The sequence below is a fragment of the Propithecus coquereli genome, unplaced genomic scaffold (genome assembly GCF_000956105.1).
Source record: "Propithecus coquereli isolate 6110/MARCELLA unplaced genomic scaffold, Pcoq_1.0 Scaffold13, whole genome shotgun sequence".
NCBI classification, from domain to species: domain Eukaryota; kingdom Metazoa; phylum Chordata; class Mammalia; order Primates; family Indriidae; genus Propithecus; species Propithecus coquereli.
In genome coordinates this window covers 8,591,125-8,610,430 of record NW_012137191.1, presented here as the reverse complement: position 1 = coordinate 8,610,430, position 19,306 = coordinate 8,591,125, and the positions used below count along the sequence as shown (strand labels likewise).

The following is a 19,306-nucleotide window of genomic DNA, read 5'->3' as shown; positions in this document are numbered from 1 at the left end:
AATATTTCAGAGATTATTGCCAAAGTATTTAGGAAAAAAAGGTGTCATAATATCTGGGATTTGTTTTAAAATACTTCAGAAATAAAAGAAAATAGTAGATAAATCCAGTGTAGCAAAATGTCAGACTTGTTGAATCAGTGTGAGGAGAATATGGGGCTCATTCTACAATTTCTCTTTTTTGATGAAATTTTGATATTTTTTCCATAATTAAAGGGGTTTTTTTTTTTTAAAAAAATTGATAGCCAACTGATTGCTAAGTGTGGGCTACCTAGTTTCTAAGTGTTTAACAATGTACCCTTGACATATTGTCTGCTTTCTTTATTAGGTTTTTAAAGTTCTCTACAAAAGAATTGCTGTTTCCAATGCAACTCACTCAATGGCATTGCATCTGCTCCAACTTATGCTCTATTCTTGCATTTATATACATAACTCTTGGTCCTTTTTGCCTAAGATTTAAGTACTAAAAGTGAGTAACATCGTTTCTGACAACCTATGGCACTCCACAACTCAAGTTCTCATTGCCAGAAAACTAACATTAAAAAAAAAAAAGATTTCTTTTTCAGAAAATAAGACAAAGAGGAATGAATCAGAATGGCTTTAATATTGCCCTCTCATGTCTTGTGCTTAGTAGCCTTAAACTTTCCTCTTAGCCTAACCAGTCTTCCTTTGTGACCTCCGCTGATTAAACAGTGATTTTCCCACTGCTCTCTGGCTCTCAAAGAAAGTCGGGAGGCCTCTGGCTCTCATCCTCTTTGTACACAGGAGCCTGGAGTTGTAGGCAAGATTGTTTTAGAAGAATTCCTGGATGAAAGTTGAAAGACCACTATTCACAGAGGAAAACGTGAAGGGACTTGCTTTTGGTCCCAGTAATGTGTCCGGGTTCTTTTTGCTACGCTGAGCTGTCACTTACTTCTGAGAATGTGGGTGAGGGTAAGGAAGACAGGCCAACATAGGAATAGACTCAATTACCAACAAAGAGCATGGAAGAAATCTTTAAAGCTTTTAACACCTTTAATAATGTCCAGGTGCCCTAAGGCTGGCCCTGTTACCCCTTCAGCTCTTTCTGGCTGGAAGCCCTCATGGCAGATCTCCACTTTATGTCAGAGGGGGGGTCATCAGGTGGGAGAACTTGTCAGCCGCAGGAGAAAAGTTTTATCCAAAGAAATTATTTCCTTCATCTCAATTTTTCTGAGTCCGTTAATACCCATATGGGCTGGTTCTTTTTTTCATTGGGTATGCCTTTGATTTTTGAGTAGGAGACCATTACTGGTTAAAAAGTTGATTTAGTTTGAACTTAACACTTTAATTTAGAAGTATTACAATGTCTACCTACTGGTTTTACACCAGTATAGCAGTAATTATGTATTCTTCACATTTTAAAATTAGTAATAATTCTACTTTCAAACACAGGATACATACAATTTAACTTAGTCTTTTGTACATTATTTCATTTAATGTTACTCAACCTATAAGAAACAGAAAAACATAAAATACTTGGAGATTCTGCTGCAAGAAAAAATAATTTAAGAAATTTAAAAACTGTAAACTCTAAGCATTAGTTTTATAGTCAAGTTATTTTTCAAATAAGGATAAAGACATTGAATCCAGTCCACACATTTTTTTTCTTGGTTACAATAACAGCATAGTAGTTACCTGAGTGCCTGAATATAGCATACTTACTTATGGTAGAACATGCGAGCCATGCCCATTCTTTGCTTTTCCCCTCCTGACAGGACATCTTTCCAGTCCATTACAGCATCCCATCCTTAAGAAAATAAAAAGTTACACATTTTTATAAATCATTTGTTTGTCACTGTTTCTATCCTGGACAAATGATTCCTGGCAAGTTCAAATTGTTAACATGAAGAACCTGGTATTTTACAGAACACATGCTTGGATAAACTAGAGAGTTTCATGTATATGCATTTTGTTTTAGATTTGATATTCTTTTAATATTAATAATTTTTTATACTGACAAATGATCCTATAAGAATTCTGAACACTGACACTTTAAAAAGTTTGTTTCTCAGTATCTCCAAAGGGTTGGTAGGCTTATACTTATTTTGGAAAGCGATGGGAGAAAGGACCAACAAATTTGCATAGGTTAATTGCAAAGCCTACAAAGGGTAAGAGAAGAACTAACTCAAATGGCTCCCATGAGCCTGGTACCTTATGTGAGTTTTTTCATTATATATTCCACAGTTTTGTAAGATAGATTTTATTGAATTTTAGAAGTGAGTTAACCCACAGTTCATGGAGTAATTGACATGTCTAAGTTTATACAGTTAGATATCAGAACTAGGATATATATTTAGGTCTATCTGATGCTTTTACAGTTCATTCACGCATGCTATCTCTTACAGCATCCTATTAATAACCACTAGCTTTCTGTTTGATATTTATTCAAAAAGCAAGCTATCAATTTTTTAAGAAAAATAGGTTAGATCCATACATACTGGTATGGAAATGTGACCAGAATATTTTTACATGAAAAACCAAGTTGCAGAATAGTATATTTCATAATTGTCTTTCTGTAAATAAACACACACATCTCTGGGAGTAGAACTATGAGACATATATTTTCAATGTTATACATTTTTATAATATGTGAAATTTTTATAATAAGCCTACCTTAATTTTGTAATTATATTTTTAAAAGATTACTTAAAAACAAAACCATGGTTCCACTACTGGAGAGCATGATTTTCAAAGAAGAAAATGAATGCCCAAACTTAGACCACACACTTAGAGCAATATTTCCAAATCTTAAGTGTTCAGGGTTTAACTCTACCATTTGGAAAAAAAAAATCTACATTCTTTGTCATATTTTTACTCTCTCAGCTGAATTTTCACTATTGTGAAAACTTCTAAATAAACTTGGTCAACGGGAAAGAAATAGGAAATGCAGTCTTCATTTGTTTATATGCATTGGATATTGGAAAAGTCAAATTATCAGAATGATTATTTGATTCTTTTGCTCATCAGAAGGGAAATATGAAGTTTTATTTTGATATCCAAAAGTTCAGAGCCTTTGATGAAATAGTATATGTTAACTATTTTTTCTCTTTTTATTTTTTAATTTTTTTAAATTTCAAAATATTAAAGGTGTACAAATGTTTTTGTTACATGAATAGCTTTTATAATACTTAAATCAGGGTTATAAGTGTGTCCATCACTTGAATAGTGTTCATTGTTCCTGTTAGGTAGGCTTTTAACCTTCTCCTCCTTCCCCCCTCCTCTTCCGGATTTCCAACAATTTTTACTTCTTTCTGTGCCCATGTGTGCCAATTGGTGAGTTCCAAATTATTAGAGAGTACATGTGGTGTTTGTCTTTCCATTCTTGAGATACTTCATTTAGGATAATGGCCTCCAGTTTCATCCAAGTTGCTGCAAAATACATTAATTCATTTCTTTTTATGGCTGAGTAGTACTCCATGGTATATATATGTACCACATTTTGTTAATCTACTCATGAATCGATGGGCACTTGGGTTGATCCCACATCTTTGCAACTGTGAATTGCGCTGCAATCAACATTCTAGTGCAGGTGTCTTTTTGATAAAATGACTTATTTTCCTTTGGGGAGATACCCAGTAGTGAGATTGCTAGATTGAATGGAAGGTCTCCTTTCAGTTCTTTGAGAAATCTCCATACTCTTTTCCATAGAGTTTGTACTTTGTAGTCCCACCCACAGTGTATAAGCATTCCTTTCTCTCTGCATCCATGCCAGCATCTATTGTTTTTGGATGTTTTAGTAAAAGCTATTGTGACAGGGGTAAGGTGATAGCTCACTGTGATTTTAATTTGCATTTCCCTGATGAGTAATGATGATGAGCATTTTTCATATGTTTGTTGGCCATTTGTCTGTCTTCTTTGGAAACACTTCTGTTCATATCTTTTGCCCACTTTTTAAAATGATTGTTTTTATTTTCTTGCTGATTTGTTTGAGTTCTTCACAGATTCTGGATATTAGCTCTTTATTGGATGTATAGTTTGCAGTTATTTTCTCCCACTCTGTAGGTTGTTTATTTGCTCTGTTGATTATTTCCTTAGCTGTGCAGAAGCTTTTTAATTTAATCAAGTCCCATTTATTTATTTTGGTTGTTGCTGTAATTGCCTTTGGGGTCTTAGTCATAAATTCTTTCCCTAGGTTGTTATCTAGAAGAGTTTTTTCTACATTTTCTTCTAGAATTTTTATGGCTTCGTGCCTTACATTTAAGTCTTTTATCCATCTTGAATTAATTTTTATGAGTGGTGAGAGGTAGAGGTCCTGTTTCATCCTTCTGCATGTGGCTATCCAATTATCCCAGCACCATTTATAGGGCTTCTTTTCCTCTGCTTTTTCAAAGATTAGTTGGTTGTAGGTAGATACTTTTATATCAGATTCTCTGTTCTATTCCATTGGTCTATGTCTCCATTTTTGTACCAATACCATGCTGTTTTGGTTACTATAGCCTTGTAGTATAGTTTGAAGTCTGGTAAAGTGATGCCTTCGGATTTGTTCTTTTTGTTTAAGATTGCTTTGGCTATTTGGTCTCTTTTTTGGTTCCACACAAAGAGTGGAATTTTTCTAGATCTGTGAAATATGACATTGGTACCAACAGGGATTGCATTAAATCTGAAAATCACTTTGGGCAGTATGGATATTTAAACAACATTGATTCTACTGATCCATGAACATGATATCTATTTCCATTTATTTGTGTCATCTCTGATTTCTTTTCTCAGTGTTTCATAGTTCTCCTTGTAGAGATATTTCACCTCTTTGGTTAAGTATATTCCTAAGTATTTTATTTTCTTTGTAGCTACCATGAATGGGATTGAATCTTTGACTCTCAGCTTGACTGTTATTGGTATATAGGAATGTTACTGATTTGTGTACATTAATTATGAAATCTGAGACTTTGCTGAATTTATTTATCAATTCCAGGAGTCTGCAAGGTCAAGACAGTAATAAAAAATCTTCCGAAAAAAAAAGAGCCCTGGCTGACATGGATCCACAGCTGCATTTTACCAGACCTAGAAAGAACAGCTGGTATCCACACAGCAGAAATTATTCCATGACACTGAGAAGGAGAGAATCCTCCCCAACTTATTCTATGAAGCCAGTATTGATACCAAAGCCAGGAAAAAGAATAACAGAAGAAGAAAACTACAGATCTGTATCCCTTATGAATACAGACGAAAAAATCCTCAATAAGATACTAGCAAACTGAATTCAATAGCACATCAAAAAAATAATCCACCATGATCAAGTGGGCTTCATCCCAGAAATGCAATGATGGATCAACATACATATCAATAAATGTGATTCACCACATAAAAAGAAGCAAAAACAAATCCCCTATGATTATCTCAACAGACGCAGAAAAAGCATTTGACAAAAATGCAGCACCGTTTCATGATAAAAACCCTCAACAAGCTAGGCAAAAAAGAAAGACATCTCAAAATTATAAAAGGCATATATGACAAAGCCACAACCAACATCATACTGAATGGGGAAAAGTTGAAAACATTCTCCCTGAGAACTTGAACAAGACAAGGGTGCCCACTGTTACTGCTTCTTTTCAACATAGTGCTAGAAGTCCGAGCCAGAGCAGTCAGGCAAAGAGAAAGAAATAAAGAGTATCCGAATGGAGAAATAGGAGGTCAAACTATCACTTTTCACTGATGGTATGATCTTATATCTAGAAATATATGTTAACTATTAAACACAGAATGCATCTTTATATTTCTTATTGTCTTCTTCCTTTAAAAATTAGCATTACAAACTACATTGCATTAAAAATGTCTAATAGTATAAAAAAGAAACTAAAAACAGTGGTTGCCTATTAGGGGCCAGGTGATAACTGGATGGGAGGAAACAGGAATAGGAAGAATTTTTTTGAATACATTTTAATACTTTTTTATTTTTGTATTATGTGAAAGTGTTACCTATTCCAAAAATTAAAGAAATATAATAAAAATAATATGTTAAAAATTATCCATACAAAAGCATCTGGAGTGAAAAGGGAGCATTCCCTATTTCCCATGGATACCTTCAATTCTACTCTCTAGAAAAGACTACCATTCATTTTCTTGGGTGAATGTCCAGAAATTGTCTATTTAAAAACACATCCTCATGGTTTTATATTAGGAAAAAAAATCTCAAAATGCCATCCGATTTATAGTTCTTGATTCTAGAGAAATCTGTTAAAATAAAAGTTTCCCTAAGACTGAATTTCATAGCATTTATGAAATGTAAGTGATGATTTGAGAAACAGATTCAGATCGCTACACAGTAGGAAAATATTCTGGGCTTAAAAACATTTTTTCTTGTCCACTGAGAATAAGGCACAAGAGAAAAGTCTTTGGGTCAAAGGAAACTTTAACTTCTATGTATTCTAATAAATTACATCCCAAAGGGTTTTGTAGGCAATAGAGCATAGTCACAGAACAGATGAATCAAAACTGAGTCATAATGTGGTCTCTGATGCTGATTTAGTGAGACCAAGTTAGCTAAGAAGAGAATGATTTTCCTGCTTCCTACAGATGCACTTCTTTAGTTCATGTCCATTTGTTAACCCTTCTACTCCTTCCTATTTTGTAACCTGGTTGATGGAATGGAATGTAGTTCTTAATTCCATCTTTTACTAAGCAAAAGATTAGCTAGTCTAAATAGAACTTCAGCAGGTTTCTTCCAAAGTGATGTACTTGCAAATTTAAGTGTTTTCCTGCTTTGCTTAAGTGTTTCGTCTTTAAGGTTTAAGCAAGTAAAACAGGTTTTCCTGGAATTTTTTTTTATGTGTAAGAATATAATAGTTCTTATTGTTGTCTAAATTGCTAGGAGGTAGCATAGCACAGGACATACCCTAGCATAAAACACTGATTTTCAAGTCAGATCTATGTTTGAATTCCCATCCCACAACTTGCTGTGGGGCTCTGGTAAGTTACCGAACTTCTGAATTTAATCTGTAAAATGAGGATAGTTAAAGCTACATCATTGGACTATTATGAATATTAAATAAGATGATATATAAGTTTCTTAATATAGTATATTCCAGATAGTAAGCACTCAATAAACCATAACAATGACTAGTGCATTATTAAGGTTGGAATATTCTTAAAAATAGTTCTAGATCTTCTTGATGACTTCTAGAAGAATATAATATTCCACATTTATTATAAATTTCTATTTGGTTCATTAGATTTCAAACTTATCCAAAATAACTTGCCCAAGATAAACATGCAACATTTACTCTACCACAGCATTTTGAAACTGGGACAGAGTTGACCACATGAAACAAAAAGACAACTTGCTTTTTCTATATAGTAGGAATTACAAACATCATAAAATAAATACAATAATATCTTTCTTATCTGCCTCATTTGCTTACTGTAAGGACAAATGAAATAGTGTATGTGAAATTGCTATGTAAAATATCAAGTATTATCACAAAAAGACAAAAATATCATAGTTTCAATATTATGACTAATGGGCAACTATTAATATTACCATTAGCTACTAATTCTCATACATTCATGTGCCACTGTGCTAAATGCTTTACGTACAGTCTTATTTAATCTTCACAAAAACATTTTAAGGCAGATATTTATCTCAATTTTACAGTTGAAGATCCAGAGAGCAGTGCTAACTAAGATTTGATTCCAGAACTCTCTGAGTTCCAAGCTTATATTCTCAATTACTCTACAACCCTACTTTTTCTAAATAATATAAATGGGCTCAGAAATAAACATAAAATCATGTAAAATTAAACTTGGAATTCTAGCTTGTCATTTTAGTAGTTTTTCTAGGCTATCAAACTATATGATTTATCAAACTATTTGAAAGTGTGACCATTAGAGGAAGTTTCTATACCTTATCCAATTCTTTACATGCTGCTTGAGAGAAAAAAAAAGGTATTGGTAAGATTGTGGGTCTGAAGACAAAAAGAAGTTCTGTGATAAATACTTCCCAAATTATTAAATTTTATATAAGCTGAGAGCTCAGCATAGACTTTACATACATCCAGACTGACAATGGCCTCAGGGATACTTGTACATTTAAATATAAAAGAAAAAAATCTGATTTTCAATGCTAGCTTCAGTGACATGGAGACTTGATAAAAGCCTAGTGTGCGGCATTGAACATAACACAAGCAGAAAAACGGATATAAATAATGGAAAAGCAATAAAACTCCATCTTTACACTTATGTACTTATTTCCAATTATAGCGTGTATTCAAATTAAACCACAGACTAAATATATACTCAAGTTTATTTTTTTTAAATGAAGTTAAATGCATAAAAATGGCATGATAGACTTTACCTCCTTCTCGTTGAACCATGTGGTAGAGGTGGACATTGTTTAGAATACATTCCAGATCTTCGTCTGTATAACCCTTATCATGCATATCATCCACTGAATCAGGATAAATGACTTGATCCCGAAGACTTCCAAGAGACATATATGGCCTGTAAAACACCAAGCACACAAGACGTCACTGTAGCTTACTCAGTGTGACATCCTGGTGGTCTGAAGACATCAGAGTAGATTTTAAACACTACATTTCCAGTATTATATTTGTTACTTAATGATGAATAATTTTCCCTCAAGCACTGCAAAATAATCCCCTGTTATGTTTACACAAAAACTTTTTGAGACATAGACACAAGAAAAGCTTTTATAAGAAATCATTTGACATTTTCAGTAGAGAAATACTACATATATTTTGTTTCATTGTATTTGATAAGATTGCTTTGTATTTCATGTAAAACTATTTGGCTTGATATTATAAGATTTGGGCTTTGATCAAGCAATAGGAACAAACAAAACAAAATAAAATGTCATTGATAATATGAATACAAATTAAAACTACACTGAATTTCCTACTTATTGATTGGCAATAAACACCTTGATAATTCACCCCACTGGCAGGCGTATGGGGAAATAGGTACTCTCATACTGTGGGGAAAATGCAAAATGGTACAACCTCTTTGGAGGGGATTTGGCAAACCTATATAGTCATTTGCTCTTTGACCCACTTCTGAGAATTTACTCTGATATCAGATATGCTTCTAAAAATATCAAAAAGAAAAGATGCATAAGGTTATCCATTGCAGCATTATTTGTAATAGCAAAATATTGAAAAACAACTTAACTGTCTATATAAAGGAGAGTGATTGAATAACCCACAGTGCATCCACTATGCAGCTACAAAAAGGGATGACGAAGAGCTCTATAAATTGATATAGAGTGATTTCCATGATATATCGTTAAGTTGAAATGCAAAGTTCAAAAGTAGACACATATAGCAGGGTTTCTTAACGGCGGCTGTTGGCAATATTGAATCAGATAATTCTTTGTTCTTGAGGGTTAGCTTGTGTATTGCAGGATGTTTAGCAGTATACCTGTTCTCTACTCACTAGATGTCAGTAGCACGCCCTCCAGTGGCGAACAAAAAAACTGTCTCCAAACACTGTCAAATGTCCCCTGGGGGACAAAAAAATCTCCAATTGAGAACCGCTGACACATAGTATATCAGTATATACACCTATAGTATATAATGTATATACACCTTATATGTAAAAAGAAAGTAAAATAAAATATACATGTATCTGCTGATACTTACAAAAGGAAACACGGAAAGGATAAATCAGAAACTAGTGAAATTGGTTACCTACAGGATGTGGGAGGAACAAGGCAGAATGGACAGGTGAGGCAATAACCTCTGTAAGTATCCTTTTCATATAGTTTTTACTTTTAGAAACATGTTAAAGTATTACTATTAAATAAATAAATAAAATCAAACCAACAAGAAAGAAGGAAGAAACCTTAAAATTGAGTACCTAGCTATGTAGATTTTAGAAATTAGTCTGTTAACTACTCAAGAGAGTACCTCAAGCTTACCTAGAAACATTTCTTTTAGTACCTGGAGTACCATCTAGTTCACTGGAGCAATTTGTGGGGCCCAAAAGTTATCAAAATCTATTGGGATGCCAAGTGCTTTCTTTGTAATAGAAATTTGGAGAAGCAAAATTTTGTAACTACTTTCAAAGACTAATTTAATATTACTTATGTTTTTAGGCTTTTAAAAATTAGCCAATTTTCTCTGATGAACAGATATGGACATTTATCTCACGGTGGCTCTTAATTATAAGGAAAAGCAAAATAATTAAATTATGATTTTGTAATGTTTAATTTCTTATTGAATGTATAAAAGTCTAATAATAATGTCTAAAATATTTACTCCTGAAATAAAAGATCTAACCAAAACAGAATAAAAAAGAAAACATGATTTTAAGCTAATTTTTAAAATTCAGTCAGGATGAGATTGCAATAAAATGTCAAATCACAAACATCTTATGATGCTAAAAGAAGACCTACAAATATGTCCACATAATTGTTATTTGAGCTATTGTTACTCAAAATGTTCTAACAGAGTATGAAAATTGCCCACTTTGCAAATGAGAACATTGATGAAACGATACCAAAAAACTCATAAAATTATGCATCAAGGACTCATCAAATATTGTTTTATTAAAGTTCTATTTTCTCTCAATTATTGTTATATGATCACATGAAATGGTAAAAATAACACATTCTATATGTATTTAATGAGGAACAGAGCAACTAAGGACACTTAGATTTTATTAATATGATGATTTAAAAATATTATTATGAAGTTAAAATCACCATTGAATTCTCTGGAAAGGATGTTTCGAGAAAAATTTGGGATGATGTTGAATCAATTTGAAAGCACAAGAAAATGGAGGACTCTGTATCCAATGTTCGTATTGGTTTGCATTTGATTCTCTTTCCAGCTCAAAGATCTGGAATTTAACATTTTGAGCTAGCTCAAGTTTCTCTAGTCCTACCAAAGTTAAATATAATTGATAAGCACTTAAAGTACCCTTTACTAAACTTTCCTTTCTATATATATAGACCCATTCAGATTATCTTCTAAATATTTTAGGTAGATCAATTACCATGTCAAGATGTTACTAGCTTACTTGCTCCGGCTCATCAGAAAGGGGACCATGCAACATATCTAGTACAAGCAACAAAGGAAATAGTCAGATTGCTCATAATTAGTAGTGATAAAAAAACCACATTAATTAGTTTTAATTTACTTTCTCTAACCAAAACCCAGAATCACCCAAAATCATTAATTAAAATGATTAATTATGTGGAGAGACAGGAACACTCTTACACTGCTGGTGGGACTGCAAATTAGCGCAACCTCTGTGGAAAAGAATTTGGAGATACCTCAGAGAGCTAAAAATAGAAATACCATTCAATCCAGCAATAGCATTATTAGGCATTTACCCAAAAGAGCACGAAACATTTTACGATAAAGACATCTGCACCCGAATGTTTATGGCAGCACAATTCACTATTCCAAGAATGTGGAAACAACCCGAGTGCCCATCAATCCATGAGTGGATTATTAAAATTTGGTATTTGTTTACAATGGAATATTACTCAATCATAAGAAATGACAGTTATCTAGAACCTCTTATACTTTCCTGGATTAAACTTAAGCCCATTATCCAAAGTGAGGCACCATAAGATCGGAAGAATGGGCTCCATTTGTACTCAAAAATAAGTCAAAGAACTCCAGCTAAAAGGAACACTTTAGCAATGCTTGAGAACCCAGACAACGGGCACTATTATTTCCAGCATGGACTGGTGATATAATATTAGTGGAGATGAGTCTAATAAATATTTATTTTTCTCAGCTTGGTGTATTAGGGGATGCTATCCAAAAAGTGTTCAAAAAACAAACAACAAAAACTTTTTGCCTACTTTAATCTGTGGCATTTCTGACCTGTTTAGACACTGGAGAAACCGATGCAATTCGTGGCAACTGTTAAAATCCTAAGTTACTTTCGAAACCCGGGTCAAATGACACATTGTTCTATTAACATTTTTCCTCAGTTTGAATATTCATAGCATTTCTTGCCTTCCTTTAGGCACTTATTCTGGCTTTTATTTCAGTTAGCTGCATATTTTTGTTTATAACTAAATGAGATGTAAGCACCATAATGAGAGAGACTGTTTTAGTCATGGTCTATCCTCTATCGTATCTTATAGCAGGGCTTTAATAAACACTGGACAACTTGGGGAAAAACGTACAATAATTTCTCTAAGATATAAAGTACAATATTCCAGCCATTTCTTCCCTGTTTTTCCTTTCCTTTTCTTTTTTCGAAGAGATGTTTGGTCAGATTTAATAATATCCTTATAATATAATCTTCCTTTCACTTTCTAACCAAAACTCCTCAGACTCCAAAGTCATGGATGGACAAAAGTTCGTACATTTTACTTTTGCATACACAATCGTGGGAAATCTAAATCTATTCCAGATTTTGGCCTTAGTATTTGGGCATGTACAGTAGATTTGAATCGTAAGAAGATAATGGTTAAAATTGCCGTCCTGAGATATTTCAGGCAAGGAAGGTAGGTAGTGAGAGCAGAAGTGTTAGGAATAGCATTACATGGTGCGTGGGGCCCAACCGCAGACTGTTCCTGAGGAGAGATATACAGTCGTCCCTAGGTATTCACAGGGGATTGGTTCCAGGACCCCATGGATACCAAAATTCCACAGATGCTCAAGTCTTTTATATAAAATGGTCATAGTATTTGCATATAACAGATGCACATCCTCCTGTATACCTTAAATCATCTCTAGATTACTTATAATACATAATACAATGTAAATGCTTTGTAAATAGTTGTTGTACTGTATTGGTTTTTTATTTTTACTATCTTTTGTTGTTGAATTATTTTAAATCATTTTTTTTCCAACATGTTAGACCCATGGTTAGCTGAATCCAAGGACGTTAAACCTGCCAATATGGAGGGCCAACTGTAATGTGACATATACAAATGATCCTCTGGAGGATTTTTTAAAAAAGTAGTATAAAGGAAAGCAAGATTTTGCTACTGTTTGTCAGTAAACACCTATTATCTTCTGTCTTCCTTCCTTCCTCCCTCCCTTCCTTCCTCTGTCTCAGTCTTTCTGTTCCCCCAACTGCCACCAAATATTTCAATTTATCATTTCGGCAACAGTTAGCATATTATATTTTGTTAGCATGTGAACTAAATAAGTAAATGAAAGGCTGGGTTTTGGGGCTTTAATGGCTTCAGACAGACCCTCACCAGCAGATCAGTAAGCAACTAAATGGGTCACAAATTAGTGGTTTTGCAAAAGCAAGAGCAAGGAATCAACAATCTATCCTTAGGGACTTGGGAAGACAGAGAAACTACAGCAAGAATTGACAAAAGAAATTCAGGATCTGTATCCAAGTGGAAAACTCTTCCCAAAGGTCAGGATGGCTAATACAGCAAGGAGCAGTGAATTTCAATCATCAGTTTAAGGAATATAGTCATATTGCTCAGGAAATTCAGTCTCAGCCTAAAATTGTCAAAATATTTTTTTTTAAAGTACTACCTAAGCAAAACTAAGCATTTTGCCATATACTATCCCATAGATTTAGAGTAGCTAATCTACATTTTAGATAAAATATTTTTTTCCTAAAATTTATCAGATGCTCCAATAGTCATCATATCTCATCATTAATGAAGATGGAATGAAGGGAAGTTGTTTTGAAACTAATTTGTCTAGCAAAACTTCTTATCTATATTCTTGAACTAAGGCCCAGATTTTTTTGTATCTGGTTCTCATTATTAACATTGTTAAAGTAGTAGAAGATATTAACTGGAAAACATTGAGGTAATTTCACAATTTCTTAGGAATTCAGCTTTCCCAGCTTGCAAACTGAGCCACAGTAGCATTCTTTGTGAAGACTTAGTTAAAAAATAAGTGGCTTAAAAGAGTTGATTGGAAGACTTTCTTTCCTTAGTAGTTCACTTTTTTCTTCTGTACACTACATGACATTATTATAAACCCATTTTCATAAAACTTACTCTATTTTTCCCCGTGAAAGTAACAATTAATGTACATTGATAAATCCATAAAGAGATCCATCATCTACCAACAAGTCTCTCAATAACAAAAAGTGAGTATAGGGGAATTATTATAAAAGTATATTTTTATGACTTATAAAGTTCATACATAACTCTAAACTCTATGTTGAATTTTCATTTTTTTGTTGCAAATGTAGTTAACCTATATTCTATTTATATAAATTAATGCAATAAAATATTAGATTGTGATATTCATTAATGAGAATATCCTAAGAAGAAATGTTTAATATTGCCTACTGACAAATATTTTGAAATAGGTTGTATAGAAGCTTTCTTTTAAATCATAAATATGTAGAATATTATTTTCAAATTTACTTTAAAAATCAGCAGCTTTTAGACTGCAAGAAATAAATACTACATTTAGACTCTTAGGTTACTTACGCATTTAAATAAATTCTATGCTTTTTGCAAGGATAATGGTCCTTTAAACTTTAAACATACATGTACATTTTCATGTTTCTAGAAGCCATATAATCAAAGTAAAATGACTTTTAACTGTAATTATTAAAACACATGTTTAGACTTAAAAATTAGACTTCTCATTCTTATTTTTCTCCTTAACTAGATTGTAGTTGATCTTTTTGCTTAGGCAACAGTAAATTTCATAACTAAGAAAAACTTTCCCAGCGATTTATGTTTGTTGCAAAATAACATAGTTAGGTCTCTCTGCAGGCAAAGACTAGAATTTCTTCACTTTCTTATGCCCTGGAAACATTTTATGTCCTCAGGTTAAGGCTGTATTCAACAACTGTAGCTAAAAATATAAATTTATTTATGTGCTTTTATTTGCATTAAAAGAATTTAATTATATGATATGATGGCATATTTTCTTCATGATTCTATGACTTCTAACCTAAATAAAAAATTAAAATCTGTCTACTAAACACATTAATGTCTGAAATATAAACTTTTGGCGGCATAATTTAGCTTTCAGAATCAGAACTTTCCACAAAGGACTTTAAAGCATTGACAGAAAGAAATAATGCTTCTGGTGTCACAAGATACTATCCATCTGTGTCACACACGAATGTCTGTCACACTGCTCATGTCCAACATTCTTAGCCAGTACAGTTCTTCATCCTCCTATACTCCAGGCAGCTTTCTCCCGCTACCATAGGTCTCACTTTAACTAGAAAAAACCCCAAAACCTCATCTTCCTAACTACTAAATATGGTCTAAAAATTAGATCAGAGGGCAGTATGGTATAGGCACTTTCTAAGAAAGGAAAAGAGGCAAAATCTACAAATGATAGCACCATACTCAATGTAACTTTTATATTTGCTCTGGTACTATATTTCCAACCTAGGTGCTTGTTAGAGTCCACAGAACGGTCCTCTGACACAGTGCACATACGCTATGTGATGTCTATTTAACCCTTCTGATGACACATGGAAAAATTACTGAGCTAGATGAACACGAGGAGTGTCTCTTCTTCAGACTTTATTTTCTCTCCTCCACAATGAATATTTCAAATTATCAGGTGTATAAATTTGCGTGGAGACATTTCTACATTGTTATGAGGGAAGATGGCTAAAGACTTTAGATGAAATAATGTTCTCTTTCTATGCTTACATGATACTCATTGTCACAGCAAAACAATTTTAATTAAGGTAGTGACAAATCACCAAGTAATCATATAGTATAATTGTATTAATAATAAAGATTATTTTTACAGAGGATCTTAATCATAAGTGAACAATTTTAGAATATATGAATATATGCAGCTTGATGGAGAGAGCTGTATACTATCCAAATATTATTTTTCCTATAAGAACAGATAATTTGACACCTCAAGCAATCTAATTATTCTTTGGAACAGCCTGTTTGCTATTCCTTGACACTAATATGTGCAGTTTTTTTGTACACATTACATCTAGACAGATGTGAAAATGAAAAGAAGTGGTATTGTCGTAGACACTATTTATAATCAAAGCAGTAATAGAACCTTTGGGGATAATTGAATTTTATTTCTTTAATAGCTTCTCTCAATAAAAACATCCTTAAAGATATATAAACTGAAGAGCTTGAGGAATCAAAACAATTCAAGAGCAAAAAGGAAATTGTTTCTTGCGGTATACAAAAATTCACCTACCTTTGTGGAATATAGAACATATGTTGAGGAGGTGGTTTATAGAGGACTCCTTCATACACAGGCCAGAGCCCACTTAAAATTCTGAAGAGAGAACTTTTCCCACAACCATTGGGACCAGTTATCAAAAGATGCATTCCTTCTTGTACCTAAAGTAAGAAGTAAAATTACAAACTGCAATATTTAATCATTTATTTTGGCAGCATTTAAAAGTCATTTATTTTTTTAAAAAAACTTTCAAAACGCATGATAACCAAAACGCATTTTCAAAGAAAAATGAATCAGGATTCAGAACATCAAGTTTGGCTTTTGATTATTCTCTGAAGCTAAAAGCATCATAAAATAATTCAGTTCCAAAAAAAGTGTATCTTCTTGGCATGAGCACTGGCTTTCCAAAATTTTAATTGAGGTCTTGTTATTAGGTAATACACACAGATGGAGAAATACAACTGTATGGGAAATAAGGCAGACCACAAAAATTAAAATTAAAATATATTAAATTGTATTTTATTCATATTAATAATAATTAAATTTATATTGAATTCAAATACAACTGAAAGTCAACTGGAGTTATTAGCTACAAAGCACAGTTATCCGAAGAGCCAGCTGGGTTGTTTAATTTTGTACTTCAGCAGTCTGAAATGCTATAGAAATTACAAAAGCCCATCAGAGAGAGAAGATGATTCTAATTTTGCTTTATTCACAGATGGAGAAAATATGTTTATCAAACAAAAGACAGAGGAAAGTAAGAAGATTGTAATTTAGTCTTATGTCTAGGGATGAACTAAACACACACACACAAATAGAATATTGCACATAATATATATGAATATTATATACATAATATTCATCAGTGAAACAAAGATTATCCATTATCTATTGGATGTCTCCCTTTACCTTCTATCTTTTTTTTTTTTTTTTTGAGAAAGAGGCCCCCGGGCCAGAGTGCCGTGGCGTCATCCTAGCTCACAGCAACCTCAAACTCCTGGGCTCAAGCGATCCTCCTGCCTCAGCCTCCCGAGTAGCTGGGACTACAGGCATGCGCCACCATGCCCGGCTAATTTTTTCTATGTATTTTTAGTTGTCCAATTAATTTCTTTCTATTTTTAGTAGAGATGGGGTCTTGCTCTTGCTCAGGCTGGTTTCGAACTCCTAAGCTCAAACAATCCACCCGCCTCGGCCTCCCAGAGAGCTAGGATTACAGGTGTGAGCCACCGCGCCCGGCCTATCTTCTATCTTATTTATCACTTAAATTTAAACTGTTAAATTTCATGAGTTCCCATTCCACACAAACAGGATGGGGGAGTTGTCTTACCATGGTACTTAAAGTGTATTGTGAAGAATACACAATAGGAATATAATTTAAAATTTTGTTTTACTCGTACCAAGAACAAATGATATTGTATAATCAGTGATAAAAATACAATATGAAAGCATAAGAGGCAGAAATGTACAGGATGTCTATAGATACAGCTTTGTATGGAATGGATACAAATATCTAACTATCAATACTGTACAATGTATCATACTGAAAACTCAGAGATGAAAGAATATTATAATATATTGCTAGCATCCCAAGAAAATCCTGGAAAGTACCTAGAAAGTAATAACTTTGTGATTTGCTTGTGCTCTTTCACTAGAGAGATGGTTAAGGACGTTTAATTTTGTAGAAGCATACATATTTTCTAAATGATTTTTTAAAGGTATATGTCATGGTGAAAAGCACATTCACAAAATACTTTAATGGGGCTATTCTCTATTAGGAATTCTCAGAAATTTAACACATTTTGAGTGGTAATTGAAGAACTTTTTACATCCATATTAATACTTTCTCAGCATAAGTTCTCCGATGCTTAGTAAACAGTGAGTGTGAGGCAAAAAGAATTCTCACACGTATAGAATTTTCTTCTGCAAATAATTTTTTTTTTTTTTAATTCTGAAGGCTAATGATGGGATGGGAATCTTTTCCTCCAGCAACTTGTTTATTTTTCAATCCATGCAGAGGAAAAAAATTTTCTGTCATATTTTAGGGACCTGAGAATTTAAACATAATCCCCTATCTGAGTCAGAAATAGATAATTACAAAAGTATAGTGTAATAAGACTGGCGTGTGGCTCACGCCTATAATCCTAGCACTCTGGGAGGACAAGGCAGGAGGATTGCTTGACATCAGGAGTTCGAGACCAGCCTGAGCAAGAGCGAGACCCTGTCTCTACAAAAAATAGAAAAATTAACCAGGCACGGTGCCTATTTGGAAAGCTGAGGCAGAAGGATTGCTTGAGCCCAGGAGTCTGAGGTTGCAGTGAGCTATGATGATGCTACTGCACTTTAGCCTGGGAGACAGAGCGAGACTATGTATCCAAAAATATATATATATATATATATACACACACACACACACACACACGTAATATATATAGTAATAATGTATATCTTTGTAGACCTTCAAATCGTATAAGATACTTTCACTAGATTAAGTACTTTTAGTTCATTTATATGAAAGAAACTAAGCTCTAAATTTTTCCACAGAAAAAGTGTGATACACCTACAACAATATAGTTCTTTGGCAGAATTCAAGACTTGTACTCTATGTAATAAATGGGGCAACACGAATTGATATTATAAAACCTAGTCTGACCAAAAAAAAAAAACTCACATCTACACAAAAATCATAAATTATAAATCATTAAACTATTAATGAATAACTAATATTCCATGTGTGCCATGAGTACCTAATTGGTACTTGTGGTAAGATCCTAATAATTAAAACAACTCTATAGGTCTATAAATGGAAAAATGAAGCCTGATCAAATTGTAGTTAAGACACAATTTCCCTTAAATTTACTAACGTGGAATTTTTCCTTGTTCAGTGCTTCTTATGCTCTTCTTTCAACTTCTAGAAACCCTATTTATTTGCAAATACACTTTAATAATCAAACCTTAACTGAGGTCCATATTAAAATCATTAGCACATATATCACCACGTTTGTAAAACTATTATCAACTCCAATCACTTCTTTCTTTGAGCTAAGCTCAACTGCCTTCATTATAGTCATTCATGCTTGCCAGAAAATTATTTTGTACTTGAAAATGTAATTTTGATTCTAGGACACAAAGCATGTCTCAAAAAATTTAAAAAAATAAAAATCATAGCATGCATCTTCTCAGATCACAGTGGAATAAAAACAGATATCAACCCCAACAGAAACTCTCATCTCTACACAAAGTCATGGAAATTAAACAAC

The 19,306-nt window shown here is 33.1% G+C and overlaps 1 protein-coding gene across 1 annotated transcript in view; it reads right to left on the bottom strand.

Annotated features, from left to right (window-relative positions):
- Positions 1-19,306, bottom strand: part of ABCD2 (ATP-binding cassette, sub-family D (ALD), member 2) — a 58,374-nt gene that overhangs the window by 15,271 nt on the left and 23,797 nt on the right. Inside the window, exons 6-8 of the mRNA XM_012638433.1 lie at positions 16,065-16,210; positions 8,309-8,454; positions 1,681-1,765 (exon numbers count right to left, since the gene is read on the bottom strand). Coding sequence (XP_012493887.1) covers positions 1,681-1,765; positions 8,309-8,454; positions 16,065-16,210 — 377 coding nt within the window. The remainder of the gene's footprint in view (positions 1-1,680; positions 1,766-8,308; positions 8,455-16,064; positions 16,211-19,306) is intronic.